This window comes from Condylura cristata, unplaced genomic scaffold, assembly GCF_000260355.1.
Source record: "Condylura cristata isolate star-nosed mole 26May11 unplaced genomic scaffold, ConCri1.0 scaffold00015, whole genome shotgun sequence".
NCBI lineage: Eukaryota > Metazoa > Chordata > Mammalia > Eulipotyphla > Talpidae > Condylura > Condylura cristata.
In genome coordinates this window covers 41,927,120-41,943,159 of record NW_004567116.1, presented here as the reverse complement: position 1 = coordinate 41,943,159, position 16,040 = coordinate 41,927,120, and the positions used below count along the sequence as shown (strand labels likewise).

At 38.8% G+C, this 16,040-nt stretch overlaps 1 protein-coding gene across 1 annotated transcript in view; it reads left to right on the top strand.

Annotated features, from left to right (window-relative positions):
* GAB2 (GRB2-associated binding protein 2) overlaps positions 1-16,040 on the top strand; it is a 57,026-nt gene that overhangs the window by 23,732 nt on the left and 17,254 nt on the right. Inside the window, exon 2 of the mRNA XM_004683242.2 lies at positions 9,747-9,987. Within this exon, the coding sequence (XP_004683299.1) occupies positions 9,747-9,987 (241 nt within the window). The remainder of the gene's footprint in view (positions 1-9,746; positions 9,988-16,040) is intronic.

The window sequence follows — 16,040 nt, the reverse complement described above, 5'->3', positions numbered from 1 at the left end:
GTAATATTCCATTGTATATATGTACCACATCTTTTTAATCCAGTCATCTACTTTTGGGCATTTGGGCTGCTTCCATGTTTTTTCAATTGTAAATAAGCTGCTAATGATTCTTGATAAACTGTCACTATTGTGATATTTAAAGCTCCAGCTGTCTCTTAGTGAAAGTGTATAAAAGAAAGAGTGTAAAGTTAGTTAGCTTAAAAATACAGTGATATATTTTTGTGGAAAGGTCACAAGGGTCAAATGCATCAGTGACATGTGAGCTTATGGTGCCCACTAGATGGATTGAGTCCCCTGAGACTGCTAATGGTTCTCTAAAGTTCCATGGGGGAAGGGAGAAGCACTGCTCTGAATCAGTGTGCTCTCTCCAACTACAGTTTCTGCTCTTAGAGCAGAGACAGGATCCACTCATTTGCTTATATTCTTAGCATAGTAAGCGCTCATGACCCAAGCAAATGACAAGAACACTTCATTCCAAATATTAACTCTTTAGGGGGACTACCAGCCAATCTAAGCCCCACACAAGTAAGCAAGGGAAAGGTCTGTCACCACTGAGGAATGCTAAATTTGTCAGGTAAAGTGAGAACAAAGCTTATAGCTGGACCGCTCTGAAATGAACAGGACACAATGCATAACTAAGTACAGACTGGCTCTCCAGAAATAGAAACACATACAACCCAGAAATGCTCACTAAGTGACAGGACATTCACAGTTTACAGTTGGATGTGGGAGCTCTTCATTCATTCTTCTCACCCAAGGAGGAAAGATTCTGACAGAACTTAATTGCCATGTGTGTTTATTGAATACCTTCTTGTTGTAATCTGGACATTGACAAGGCACAGAACATCAGACAAACAGAAGTGGTTTAGATCCTGATGTGTAATAGCTCACAGTCTAGTTTGGTGTGACAGATTTGTGAATCCCCTAATATTAAAAAAAAAAAATTACACCATAAAGTAATATGAAAAGTTTAGGAAAAGACATGATTAATTTATGGGCCTTAGTTTCCCATCTCTCTAAGGAAGTATCACAGTGCAAAGAAAGTTATGTAATATCTGTGATCAGAGACTGTGACACGCTCTAAGCTACAGCCACTTCTCTGCCCATGCCCTTCACAGGATTGATTTCTGCTAAAACAGACCAGGAGGTCACATGTATCAGGGTCAGAGTGTTCTGACTTAACTCTCAAAGCTGTGAGACGCGATTCTTTCTCAGCTCCTTCCTCAGAAAGCAGGGTGGTGTGAGGGGGGAATATAGTCCCTTCAAGGTCTCTTGGGGTCTCATGTTACTTTCTGTCTCTGCCTCACCCTTTTTGTTCCTCTGCTTCATGGTTTTTGTAAACACTAAGAGATATATATTTTTAAACTGGGGATTATTTCTACTAGTCATTGGTGGCTTGATCCTGCAAATATTTACTTACCATGCAAATGTGAATAACATTATAAACTCATAACAAAATAACAATCCCACCAGCCAGTGTTCTGGTAATCCTGACTTGATTGTCCATGCCCCCCTCCCAACAAACACACAATGTAGAAAATGCATCTTAATTCACATTGCTATATCTTTCTTGTGGGGCGATAGAAGGACCCCTGGACTAGGAGATCTGAATTTTGACCCCACCATGTGACTTTGACAAGTCATCTCACTTTCCTGGGCCACAGTTTCTCCAGCTGTAAATGAAAAGATTTGTGGGGTGGGGGAGTGAGGGGTGTATGGGTGGGAAGGAGGCAAGAAGAGGAATGAGATTGGACTCTGAGTTCTCTTACAGTTGCCATATTATGTGAGTCTTTGTCTAAAGTACAGCTATATTTTTGGCCCTAAAATGACTAACTACTGTATTAACAAAATATAACAGCAGATTTTGAGGATTCTTTCTCCTTAAATTGTTTCAGGCGTTTGTGAGCACAAGTGGCCTGGAGCTGTTGATCCACACTTACCCTTGGCTCCTGTTTATGTTTTTAGAATTCTCCACCCATCTGATCTTATTCAATTATTTTTTTCACGGGAACCACTCACCCCATAGAATCCTATACTATTCTATTTTCAAAATTCTTCTCCTTCTTAGAACTCTTCGAATTTTACCACCATTCTGCTTTCGAATGCCTAATAGAATGAGCATTCTAGTGAATGTTTGTTTACTGTTTACACATACTTCACCTCATCAGACCCTCAAAAGAGCCCTGTAAAATATGTGTTGTGTTTCTCATCTGACACCTAGGCTGGAAAGTGAGATACAGGGAGAGTAAAACTATTGTCTAAAGCTCTATGATAAAACTGTTTCAGAACCTGCCTGCCTATATTTCTTTTTTGTGTGTAGGTAGGTAGGCTTTGACTTTTTTCTTTCTTTTTATTAAACTTTCTCATTTGCTTACATTGTTGATCATTTCTGTACAGTATTTGACTTCTTTCCTCAGGTGTAGGCCACAGCACCCAACAGTCACCATAGTCCCTTATGTTCTTCCCACCCCTGTTGTGGCCCCTCCCCTACTGTGTGCCTCAGATCTCTTTGTTGCCCATTGTCCCTTTCGAGGTGGCCATAGATGATGTGAACGACCACTGAGAACATGGTTTCCAGTTTATAAGTGTGATGACACAAAGAAAGACATTTGGAAAAATGCATCGTTGTATTTGGCTTTCAGAGCTTAACCTTGGTTTTTTTTTTTTAATCAATATAATAGTTGATTTTTACATCATTTTGTGCATTTTTCCATCTCAGTTGTAATCCCCTGGTCTTCCCATCACCAAATTACCCATGTGTCATCACCATAGTCCAGTGCATTTCCCTCCCCACACTGTTTTTTGATCCCATTCCCTACTCTACCCCCCAAAATGTCTCTGATATATAGATGTTCATTATTATTATTATTTACTGCCTGGTCCATTATACTCCTGCTATGAGTGAAACCATCCGGTATTTTTCCTTTTCTTTCTGGCTTATTTCACTAAGCATGATCTTTTCCAGCTCCATCCATGTTGCTGCAAAAGGCATGTGTTTATTTTTTTGGTTGCTGAGTAATAATTGTATTGTGTATATGTACTACATCTTTTTAATCCAGTCATCCACTTTTGATTGCCTTTGATTTTTTTTTTAAGATTTTATTTATTTGTGCATACAGAACTGGGGTACAGGCCAGAGGTGCAGAGGCAGTGAGAGGCTTTACCAGAGACAGAGTGGGGAGCAGAACAGGCGGAGTGACGAAGTACACTGCTGAGGGGAGCAGCGGGCAGGTCAGGAGAGGTCTGCCGCGCCATGTGGTCACCTCCAGGGCAGGCGGGAATCGAACTCATGAGGAAGTGGCTTTAGCTTCTTAGTACTGTGCTTTAACCCACTGTGCCACCAGGGAGGGCCGCCTTTGATTTTTTAATAATTACCAACACTTCTGCCCCTGCCATGAAATCAGAACAAGGTGGTTATAAACTAAGCCAGTAGACTTTACCCTAACTCTCTATGTAAATATGACTGTTAGGTCTTAAACTGTCTTTTCTTGAGTTTCAAAAATATGACTGTTAGGTCTTAAACTGTCTTTTCTTGAGTTTCAAAAAAAAAATCATTAAACGTAGGTTTTTCTTCTATTATAAATAGAGAACATGAGACCCAGAAGATGAAATAGCATGCCCGAGGTCACTCAGCCAGTTGGCTACAGAGTGAGACCATTCTGTAATTTGACTCTGACATCTATCAGGCTGCTACCATGTAGCTCATAGAGATCTGTGGCAACTCTTTACTTAAATGGGTGAAAAGAATTAGCTTTTAAAAACAATGAAATCTGTTTCGGATCTAAGTCCTGCCACTTTCTAGCTGTGTGACCCCAGTGCTCATGATTAACTTCTCCCAACTTCGGTTTCTTCACCTACCACAAAAAGGTAATACTATCCCCACATCACAGGGTGGACTAGAGTCACACAGTTGATGCTTAGTAAGTGACAGCTATGATCACTATAGTCTGTGTCGTTCTATTATGTCCTCATACTACATATAGCACTATACAGATCATAGTTGTGACTGAAACAGTAACAATCACCTGCCATGAATCTACTATAGCTTCAAAACTAACTCATGCCTCTAGGCCAGTACCAAGGTGTCAGCCAATTCCTTGTGTACTCAAGGAATAGGAACAATGAGAATGACAGAATTCCTATGTTAAATGCTTTTTATAAATGACCTTCATTCCTAGCAGCAATCCTACTAAGTATTGATTTTCCCTGTTGAACAAATGAGGATCACAGAGGCTTATGTAACCTATACAAAGCGCAGAGCCAGGCTTTAGATCCAGCCTGAGCTCTAGCATGTGCTTCAGTCTAATCTTTTATAGGTTCTGAGACCTATTGAAGCTTTCAGGTTGCAGTATGGGGGTGAGGGAGAGAATGATAAAGATAAAAAGGGCATTGAGATAAAGCTATCAGTCATTACTTGGCCAGTCATCTTTTCCAGAAACACCCGCCAACCCCTTTCCTGCTCTTGTTATCACTACCATGTTGATGGCTGGGCTGGGCTCCTCAGCTGAAATCCTTCAGAGCTTTCCTATTCTAGAGTTTTGCAAGAAGGTGGGAGGAATGTTTATATGTTGGGCAAGCTTCCCAGGGGTGATTGTGGAAAGGAAGGGGAGTGATTTTGTAGAGCCCTAAAAAGAAGCCAGGAAGGAGAGGAAAAAATAAAAACCTGCTTAAAAGAAACAAATTGACTCAGGCATTTTCTGGCATTATCTTTAGTCTAGACTTGAAGATAGAACCCCAGGCCAAGAGTCTGGAAGAATCTATTTTCTCCTTGACTTATAACTGACCTTCCTAATGACTCAAGACACTTAGTAGAACAACAGCCTTACAGCCAACACTAGAAAACAGCCCAGCCACATATTGTTTAGTGTTTTCCTTTACCTTTACTATTCTTTCCTTTCCTAAAGAGATATGCAGGCAGTATAAACAAACCCTATTCATGTGTTATGGTTGTGTGTATGTGTGTGTGTGTGTGTGTGTATTTGTTTTCTTACCTTTATCTCATTCACCTGTAACAACAACAACAGTCTGGTGAAGTATATGGGTGGGCCAGGGATTATCCTCCCAACTTAATGGGCATGGAACTAGAGCCTAAAGAAAGACACACCCGTGACTTCACAGCTAATTAGTGACAGAGCTGGATGGACCCCAGACTCTCCCTCCTGTCAAGTGTATAAGACCCTCTGTCTGCAAGGGGGGTTCAACCTTCTTGGATATTTTTACCCCAAACTCTATTCTTGCTATTTGTCTTGCTAGAATTCTCATTTCTTGTTATGATTACAAGGTAAAGGGCTGAGTAATGGGGTTGGAAGGAAGTTCAGGGAACTGAAAGTGAGAAAGGGAACATGTTTCTTATTCTGCTGTACTTTAATAAGGACTTGGTATTTAGTGAGTGGTCAGTTTTGTCTTCAGAGAGGAAATAAAGACTAAAAGGTCATGTGTATTTGACTCTAGCAATCTCTTGCATATACTTAACACTTCGTACTTTGCAGAAGGCCTTATTCATACATGTGGAGGGGGGTGTCTTACACTCGCTGGTATACTGTACCCATTGTTTTTAAATATAGTCACAGGATTGTGCAACCATCATCACAATTTAGTTTTAGAACTTTTTTGTCACCCAAGGAAAAAAACTCATATCCATTTGTAGTCACTTCTCATCCCCCATCCTCACCCCAGCCCTAGCCAGTCATTAATACCTGCTTTCTGTTTCTATGTTTTTGAATGCTAGACAGTATCCCATAATATGATACTGAATATGCCTTTCACTTAGCATAATTTTTCAGGGTTCATAATTTCATAATATATATCAGTACTTTATTCTTTTACTACTGATTAACATTCCATATTATGGATTTATCACATTTTGTTTATTTATTGGCCAGCGTGTAAGCATTTGAGTTGGTTTTGTTTTTGGCTATTATGAATAAAACTGCGGTGGACATTTGTTTACAAATTTTTGTGTAGACAGTTTTTCATTTTTCCTGGGCATGTACCTAAGAGAACTGCTGTCATGTGGTAACTCTGTTTAACTTGTTGAGGAAATGTCAGACTGTGTTTGTGTTTATAAATTCACTGAGCTCTATTTCCCATAATATGAAATTCACCCATTTAAAGCACACAAGGCAGTGGTTAGGTACATTTAGTGTTGTGTAACCATCATTACAATCTAATTTTAGAAAATTTTCACCACTCCAGAAAAAAAAACATATTCATTAGCAATTATTACATTCCTACTCCACTCCCTTCCCACAGGCAACCACTACTCTACTTTCTGTCTTTATGGATTTCCCTATTCTAGAAATTTCATGTAAATAAATTGTACTATCTATAATCCTTTATCACTAGATATTTTTGCTTAGCATAGTATTTTGAAGATCCATCTATGTTGTAGCATGATATCACTATTTCATTCATTTCTGTGGCTGAGTAATGTGTCATTGTGCTTGTCTTGTCTCCTCCTTGTCATCACATGGTGTTTTCCTTGTCTCTGTATTCTCTTCTTATAAAGACATCACTCATTGAATTAGGTCCACCTTAATCTAATTGACTGCATCTCAGCTAATTATATCTACAGAGCTTCTATTTGTAATAAGGTCACAGTCTGAGGTTTCAGGTAGATAAGAGGGGATACACTGCTCAACTCATTACAGGCAACATGGAATAATCACAAAATTCAGGTAGAAATTTTTTAAAGTTGCGAGCATAAAGTGGGATTTGGGCAAGATTTAGTGATAAAACAGCTTTGAAAGAATTTTTCTGGAACTGACTGCAGACCATTGTGGAGACAAATATTTCTTAGACAAGACTTTAAGTTAGTCAGATGAAATTCCAGGTGTCTGTGTATCCAGTTCATCCTACTCCAGACTTCATCATAGTAACAGGCCTCAAAAATGTCTCTGATTTTGTCCATAAGGAAAGCATATTTGGTTTTTTGTGTTGGGGAAATGCTTTCATTTATTTAGCAAATAATTGAATACCCACTGTGTGCTAGTACTGTTCTAGGCAGAAGTAACTAGAATATCTAAGTGATAGAACACATTTTGAGTACTTACAACATGTATTTCATCCTTATAATCACCCTATGTCAATTTGTTAATAAGGAAGCTGAGACTCAGATGGGAGAAGTAACTTCTCCAGGTCTCACATTGACAGATGTCACAGATTAGACTGACACTCTGCTCTAGAGACAGAGGGCCTCAAGGTGAGGACAGGTCCACTTGTTTATATACACCCAAGCCAAGCATTCAACATAGGGACAATAAGGATGCACTGGGTGATGAGGCAGGATAAGTAGGTTGAGACAAAATGGCTTTTCTTGTCAGACTGAAGGATCTGAACTTTATTCTGAAAGCAATGAAGAGTGTTACCGAGGTAGTATGACTTACTAAGTGATATAGTCTGTTTATCCATGTGTAATTACTGAGTTGTGTCATATACATGCTAGATTTAAAACAGTTACATAAGAGACAGAATCTCTACCCTCACTCAGTTTATAGTATGAAATGTTGAGAGAGAGGTTGGTATGCTTCTGAAATTCTGTTTGAGCACTGAGAAGTATATGTAAAAAACAAGATAAAGAAATAACCAAGGAAATGGTGTTAAAGAGACAGAGAGTTTTGAAGGGCATCTTGAAGATGATAGGGAGCTACTGATGAATTTTAAACAGGGCAGTGACATAATATCATGACATGATTTGGGGAGTTAGGGAACCGGAAAGAGCATAGATCATCCCTAGGTTTCTGGCTTTGAGAACTGGTTAGATGGTGTTATTGATGCACGTCACTGACATCAGAGACACAGGAGGAGGGCAAATTCTAACTAGATTGCTAAGCTTAACCTACTTGTGGGACATCTTAATGGAGATGTCCAGTGGGTGGAGTGATGTACAGAGAGCCCAGGAAAGGATGCCAGAGGTTAAGATTTGAGAAATGTCATCACAGAGGTGGAATCTAAAGGAAGAATGTTGGAGCTTATCTCAGGAGATTCTCCTGAGTTGGAGGGAAGCTATGGCAGGGTCTGGGGTAGAATCCTGAAGAAGCCCCCTTTAAAGCAGAGAAAGAGAAGTCCAAGAAGACCATGGAGATACAGAATCATACCAGTGGTTTCTCTTTGCGCCTTCCCTGTGTCTTCTCAAGGGCAACTTACATGCATGCCTGGCATCACGGTCACTTCATCCCCTAGCACGAGCCCTCTTCCCTCGGCCATTAGAGAGTTCATCTTGCAGATCTAATGGGGTAATGAAGCCATCGATTCTGTTAACAAACATCTAGTTCACTATAAGACCCATAATGGGAATTCATTTTGGAGGTCAATATAACTGTCAATGGAACTGTCCTTCCCTGGAGGCCAGTGGCTTTATCTGCTATATACAGGCCCAAATTGTCCTGCCTAGCATCAGAAAATACTGGAGAGTAATTAATGCTGTAGAGCATTAATGAGCTAGTGATCCTGCCGAGGGCCAGAAGAGGACAGCCTGAAATAGGTCAGATAACAGGGAGTGGAAAGAGAACTCACTCTTCCGAAATGACTTGAATTACCCTAAATAGTCACCATCACCCCCACAAAAATATTATCACCCTCTAGCAATCATATCACCAGAAATTAATCTTTACCCCTTTATTTCTTTTGAAGAAGAACTTTCACTCCTGCAATTGCTGTATGCTGAATGAATGTTTTCACTTATTCTGCAAGCACAGACAAGAGCTTTATATGTACTAGGTCTTTATAGACAGGTCCTGAGACTATAGGGGTAATGGCATCAATTTCTACCCTGGGCTAGGCAGGGAAGCATAAGCCATGTGCAGAAGAATGGCCAAATCTAGGAGGGTTTCAGAGAGAATGATCCCATGTAGGGTGTTCAAGTCTGCATATCAGTACAGAGTAGAAGTGAAATCCAGGCAGAAGAAGCAAACTAAGCCAAAAGAGAGAATCATAAAAGGAGCTGGTGTATTCAGGGATTGATGATGATTCCATATGCCCTGGGTATGGGAGGAGAAAAGCAGGAAGTAAGTCAGACTGTGAAAGGCCTTGAACATTTTGCTAAGGAATCTGGCTAAGCTTAGAGAACCAGCCAAATGAGTAAAGCCTTGGCTTGGGATCTTGCACATTAAATTATAATCTGTCTTTAATACTTCATTTCCTTTCTAATACAACACACCAGAGTTTAAGATCAGAGTTAAGAGGGGAAAAACAGTAGACAGAGTGGTTAGTTCAGGAACTGGGAAATAGGGAACATGAACCTCACTGTCCTCGAAGGATTTGAAAGGGTAGGCAAAAGGAACTGAGGCCAGTGGAGGACAGCAGCAAATGCACTGAGTTTTTATCATCAGTACAGTCAGCCATAGTCCACTGACCCAGTTGAGTCTTCAGGAAGCAAAACTTCATTTAACAAGGTGAGCCCTAGCGCTGAGAGAGACTGAGGACCCCCTCTAGCAGGAACTATCAGAGAGAAGGCAGTGGTCCTCTGTGCTCTGGAGCCTGGGCTTTCTTGAGGGCCCAAATACATCCTGGGAGTGTAGGTAGCCACACTTCCTGGAAATAGGGAACTCTGATCTGTGATAGGGAATGGCCTCGGGGCAATGCCTGAAGCAGTCCAAGGTTCCAAGCTAGAGGCCACAGCCCAGTTTTCCAGAAGGGCAGAGAGGAAAAGAATGCTCTCCTGCTGTTTCTTCTTTCTCCACAACCTACTTTGGGATCAGGCCATTTTTCTTTCCTTTTACATTGGCAGCGTTTTCTCCTTTTCACAGATTCCCTGAGAAACCTCTCCACCAGCCATGGACCCCGCTCTTCTCCAGCTGAACTCAGCAGCTCCAATCAACACCTTATCCGAGAGCGAAAATCCTCAGCCCCCTCACACTCCAGTCAGCCAACGCTGTTCACATTTGAGCCCCCTGTGTCCAACCACGTGCAGCCCACCCTGTCCACCAGCGCACCTCAGGAGTATCTCTACCTGCACCAGTGCATAAGTCGGAGAGCAGAAAATACAAGGTAGGAGACTGCCATAATCAGTTGTGGTGAGATGACCCTCCTAGAGCCTAGTGCTCTTCAGTCTCTCTTTGCTTAAGGAGCAGTAATTCAAACATGTATCTTCAGGTGAACAAATGTGTATATGCTATTTTGCTTAGTGGTATTTTGTTGGTATCATCATGGTGCAATACAGTGATAAGTGAATTCCAAAAAAAAAACTTCATTATCAAAATCAAGTTATAAAAACCTGTTGTTTATTTTTTGGAGCAGGGAAAGGCATTAGGGGCAAGAGTTTCAGATTAAAATAATTAAAGTCAATTTACTTGTTGGCCATGAAAGTGTAGCTATAAAACTATAACATTATTGAATAAATCCCCATGTGACTTTTGCTCTACTGAACTGTTCCAGCCAGAGCTACTATCCACATATGGCAATTTAAATGTGAATTAATTAAAATTAAATAAAGTTTAAAATTAAACTCAGTAGCACTAGCCACATTTCAAATGACCAGTAGTCTACATGTGGCCTTACCGAAAAGCACCAGTAGAAAACATTTTACTATCACAGAAAGTGCCAACACTCTGATCTCACTACCAGATCACTCACAGGTAAAGAGTCTGTGCAGTTTTATCATCTTTTTTAAAACGTTTTATTTATTTATGCATACAGCAGTTCTTTATTTATTTTATCCATACAGCAGTTCTTTATTTATGCATATGCAGTTCTTACAGAACTGGGGTACAGGCCAAAAGTGCAGGGGCAGTGAAGAGGATTCACCAGAGGCAGAGTGGGGAGCAGACCAGGTGGATCAACAAAGTACACTGCAGGCAAGAAGGAGAGGTCTGCCATGCCATGTGGGTCACTTCCGAGGTCAGAGGTCAAACTGAAGCACTGAAGCAGGCAGCCACAGCCAGCTTCCAAGTGCTGCATTCCAACCCGCTGTGCACCAGGGAGGGCCCAGTTTCATTATCTTGTATTGCCATTGTCAAGTAAATAAAAGCACAGAACGGATGGGTTCTGCCAGAGCTAGTTCCCAATTGCTAGCATGATCAGCAATTTATAAGTCCTATTTCTTAACTGACTAATTTAGAAATATCTAATTTGTATAATGAAAATTGAGGCAGTTAGAAGGAAGTTTGTATTATATCACTTGACAAAATGTTTTCATGCATAATCTTACTTGAGTCGCTTGTGTCCAAAAGTCAGAATGTTGGAGATAGTCGGTGCAGGTTTATCTCCATTTCATTGATGAAAACACTGAGGCTTACAACTAATATATGACTGCTGTAGGTCTAGAAATCAAATCTTCTCATTTCTATACACTTCTCTGCACTATGCTTGCTACCATCACAACACACTCAAATTTCCCAAATACCCATTTTCCTGAAGGAACCCACACTGGGTCCCAATATGCATGGCTTTTCCTATGAAGAAAGTTCTGTTAACATATCCAAATTCTTTGTATACAACGAGAAATTGCAAGACACATTAAGAAACTGTAAAAGTTGACCCAAGTTGAAAGAACTCAGTTTATAGAAAAAAAAATAAATCCTTATTTTTGGACCTAATGTACAAAGATTTTTAATTGCTTTTCTATGTGGGAGAAGTAGATAATGAGTGAAGAGATGATAAAATTTAGCAAAGAGGTACAATTCTGAAAAATATTTCATAGTTCTGTCTCTGTGGGGACAGAAGCCACTTCAGGTTATCTGTCCCATTGATAACTCAAAACTTGTGACAAATGTAGTTACATAAGGATTCTACAAAGCAAATAAAATGAGGCAGATACAGAGGTGAGCAAAACTGAAAGAAGAAACTACACAGAGGTAACATTTCTATCTCTTATGGGTTTCTCCTGAATATGGACCCCATCACAAAACAGTACTTTGGTGCGGGTGGTTGAAACACCAATAGAAATTCCACTTTTCTAGTAGAGAAACTAGAAAAGGATTTCTTGGGTGTCTTGAAAGGAGTGGAGTAGCCCCAGAATGAAGCGAGCTGAAGATGGGATTTCCTAATTCTGGGAATAAAGCCCGCAGAAATGTAAGGCCTACCTTGAGCTACACAAAAGACCAAACCAGCAAAAGCTTCGTGAACTAAATTGAAATTTGTACTAATGCACACAAAAGGAGAAACAGAACTTACAGGCTAAACCTGACTAGGTTGATTGCATGAAAAAAAAACAAAAACAAACATTCTCCAGAGAGTTATTACAGAACCCAGAATCTACACATCACTACAAAATATAATCCAAAATTTCTCAGTTTACAGAGAACTAGAAAAATGTAACTCTGAGCTTTTTCTCAAGGAAACGCCCAGATGCTAACTCTAATATAGCCCAGATGTTGGAATTATTAAGACACAGATTTAAAAGTCTATACTTTAACAATAATAAAGGAAAGCATACTTGAAGTTAATGGAAAGAGGGGGGAAATTCTCTGATCAACCTAGAAGCCTACATCCTGCAAAATTATCTTGCAGAGAACAAATACAAAATTAAGACATTCTTAGTGAAAGTAAAATAAGAGACTTGAGGCAGCTCTCCTGCCGCCTGTGACTGTGCAGGTATATCTCTTTTTCTAATGAACAAAATGTTAAAACAAAAATAAGAGAATTTCCAAGAGATCTAATTTGAAGGAATAGTAAGGAAGTTAGGAAGTTCTTTAGACTAAAGCAAAATAGTAAGATTTTCAGGAATGAAGGAATAACAACAAAAATAGTAAATATCTACATAATTATGAGACTGTGTCCCCCCAAGTTCCTAAAAAAATATGTGATTGTCAAAAGCAAATATTAAACATTGATAGGATATTCATCTATTTTTCTTCCTTTACCATTCTTACCATGTGAGTCCCTTCATGACAGGTTTTCCCAGTGTTCATTTATCTGAAAATATTTCATCTTTACCTTCAGTTTTTTTGCTTTTAATCCTTTTATTTTTTCAAATTTATTGTTACTTACACATCAGCCACACAATGCCCTGCAGAAAGTAATCTCCTGTTTCTGGGGTGTAAGCAAGAGTACATATTCACCTTATTAGGGGTTCAAGTTCTGAAATTCATAATGCCTGATTCTTTCAGAAATGTGTCTATTTCTTACCCAAATATATATTTGCAATGAAGCAGAGCAGAGGATTATATTTAGGTCTTGGAGATGACCAAAATCAGAACAACATTATTTGTTTTAATGTCCTCCAGTTTCACTGTCAGTTTTGAGAATTTTGTTGTTGTTGGGTATAAAATTCTGGAGGGCCCTCCTTGATGGTGCAGCGGGTTAAAGCACAGCACTAAGAAGCTAAAGCCACTTCATGAGTTAGATCCCCGCCCCAGATGTGATCCACATGGCACAGCAGACTTCTCCTGACCCACCTGCTGCTCCCCTCAGCAGTGTGCTTCCTCAATCAGCCTGTTCTGCTCCCTACTCTGTCTCTGGTGAATCCTTTCACCATCCCTGCAACTCTGGCCCGTTCCCATTCTGTATGCATAAATAAATAAATCTCTAAAAACAAAATTCTAGAATGATGGCTTTTTTGTTTTTGTTAGAATTTTAAAGGATGCCTTCTAGAGTTTTCTAACCCCCATTGTTTCTGATGAGAGGTTATTTTTATTACCATTCTCCTACACATAATTACCTTTCTTCCTCTGGATTTTATCCTTTTGAAAAAATTGTGGTATAATACATACATAAAATTTGCTATCTTAAATACACAGTTCAGTAGTGTTAGTATTTTCACATGCAACCAATCTCCAAAACTCTTTTCATCTTGCAAAACAGAACTGTCCACCCATTCAACAATGCCATGTTTCCTCTTGCCACTACTCATGAAACCTCTTTTCTATTAGGTATATATTTAACTTCTCTAAGTTACTTATATGTGGAACCACACAGTACTTGTCTTATTGTGACTAATTGGTTTCCCTTAGCATCCTGACCTCCTGACTCATCCATGTTATAGAATATGTCAGGATCTCTTTCCTTTTTAAAGCTGAATAATATTTTATTGTATTCATTTATAATACAAAATTACAATTTTGTATTCACCCATCAGATATTTTGCTTGCTTCTACCTTTTGGTTATGATTAATAATGCAGCTATGAACTTGAGTGAACAAATACTCATCTTTGTACAACTTTATAGTCACTTATTTGGGGTTATATATTGAAAAGTAGAATTGTTAGATCATATGGTAATTGGTTCTGATTTTTTTTTTTTTTTAGTAACTGCCATATTGTTTCCCATGGTGACTACAAGTGTGAGTTGTTATCTCACTGTAGTTTATTTACATTACCATGATTATGATGCTCATCATCCTTTTCAGTATTGTTTGGCTATTTGTAGGCTATTTGTATATTTTCTTTGAACAAATCTCAAGTTAGGCCCTTTGCTCTTTTTTATTGCTTTATTGTTGTTGGGCTGTTCTTTATGGATTCTGGATACTAACCCATACCAGATACATGATTTGCAAAAATTTCCTCCACTCCCCTTTCCATTCTATTGGTTGTGTCACAATTAACAAAAGTTTTAACCTTTTCTGTTATGTGCTATATAACTTATCTTTCTTTTCTTAACCTTTTTTCTTTTAGTGGAAATTTAGTAGATAAATGTTATATGTTCACACACACACTACTTGTAAAAAGAAGCATACTTGGTTAAAATTGTCACTGTGTAGACAAAATTTTTGAATGGACTGATTTTTACATAGCACATTTTTCTGCCATTTCCATTGAATCATGGTCTTGATTTTTGGTGTGAGACCATTCTCCTATTCATTTCCCTCTGACACTTTCCTATTCTCCTCCTTTCTGTCTGTTGTTTATCACACTTAGCATCCCACTTAAGTCTTCCTTTTGATAGTGGACAGTGTGTTTATTTTTTGTTATGAACATATTAGTGATTGTTTTAATGGTTTCTAACTTCTCACATGCAGTTTGGTAAGCTGTGTAAGTAATGCATAGCAGGTAGTGGCAGCAGCATATTACCACAAATATGAATAACCACACCTCAGTTGACTTGATGTCCTCAGATTACATTTCATAGTCATAGGGGAATGAGACAGGTAGAGTCTTACACTATCCACTCTAATGTACAAATATTTATGTGGTCGGTGGCCTTCTCTTGAGGCATAACACTGGTTTACATATGAAACTAATATTGTAATGAATATCTGAGCAATCCTAAGTTTAAATTTTGTTGTAGTCCAATTTATCTACATTTACTTTTGTTGCTTTTCATGTTATGTATTTTAAAAAATCATTGCTAAATCCAGTGTCTAGAAGCTTCTCCTCCTATATTTTCTTCTTAGAATTATATAATTTTAGTGTTTATGTTTAGATTTTAGATCCATTTTGTGTCAATTTATGTGATGTAGGAGTAAAGATCTAGTTTTATATTTTTGCATGTGACTATCCAATATCCATCACCATTTGTTTAAAAGATCCTTCTTTTTCCCACTGAATGATTTGTGACATTTTTATGTGCAGGGATTTATTCCTGAGCTCTATATTCTATTCTATTGGCTTATATGTCTGTTTTCAGGCCAGTACCACACCATTTTAATAACTGTAGCTTTGTAATATGTTAGCAATGAGGAAGTAGTTTGACCTTGGTGTATTCGTTATTCTACTTATAATGTATTCAGTGTTGTACTACAAAGTCTTATCTCCTTCAGTAAAGGAACAGAAAGATATAGAAGAAATAATGATTAAAAAGAAAGATATAACACTGTCTACTTGCAAATAACTTGATTGTTTATATAAGGAAATCTGAAAGAATCTAGAAAACTAGAATAACAAAGTGAATTTAGCAAATTCACAGTATAAAAATTACAAAACGAAAATGCCAATTGTAAAGTGAACTTTTTTTTTTTTTAAAGATTTATGTATTTATTCATACAGAACTGGGTACAGGCCAGAGGTGCAGAGGTGGTGAGAGGATTCACCAGAGACAGCAGAACAGGCTGATCAAGGAAGTACACTGCTGAGGGAAGCAGCGGGCAGGTCAGGAGAGGTCTGGGGCAGGCAGGGCTAGACCTCATGCTGAAGTGGCTTTAGCTTCTTAGTGCTGTGCTTAACCC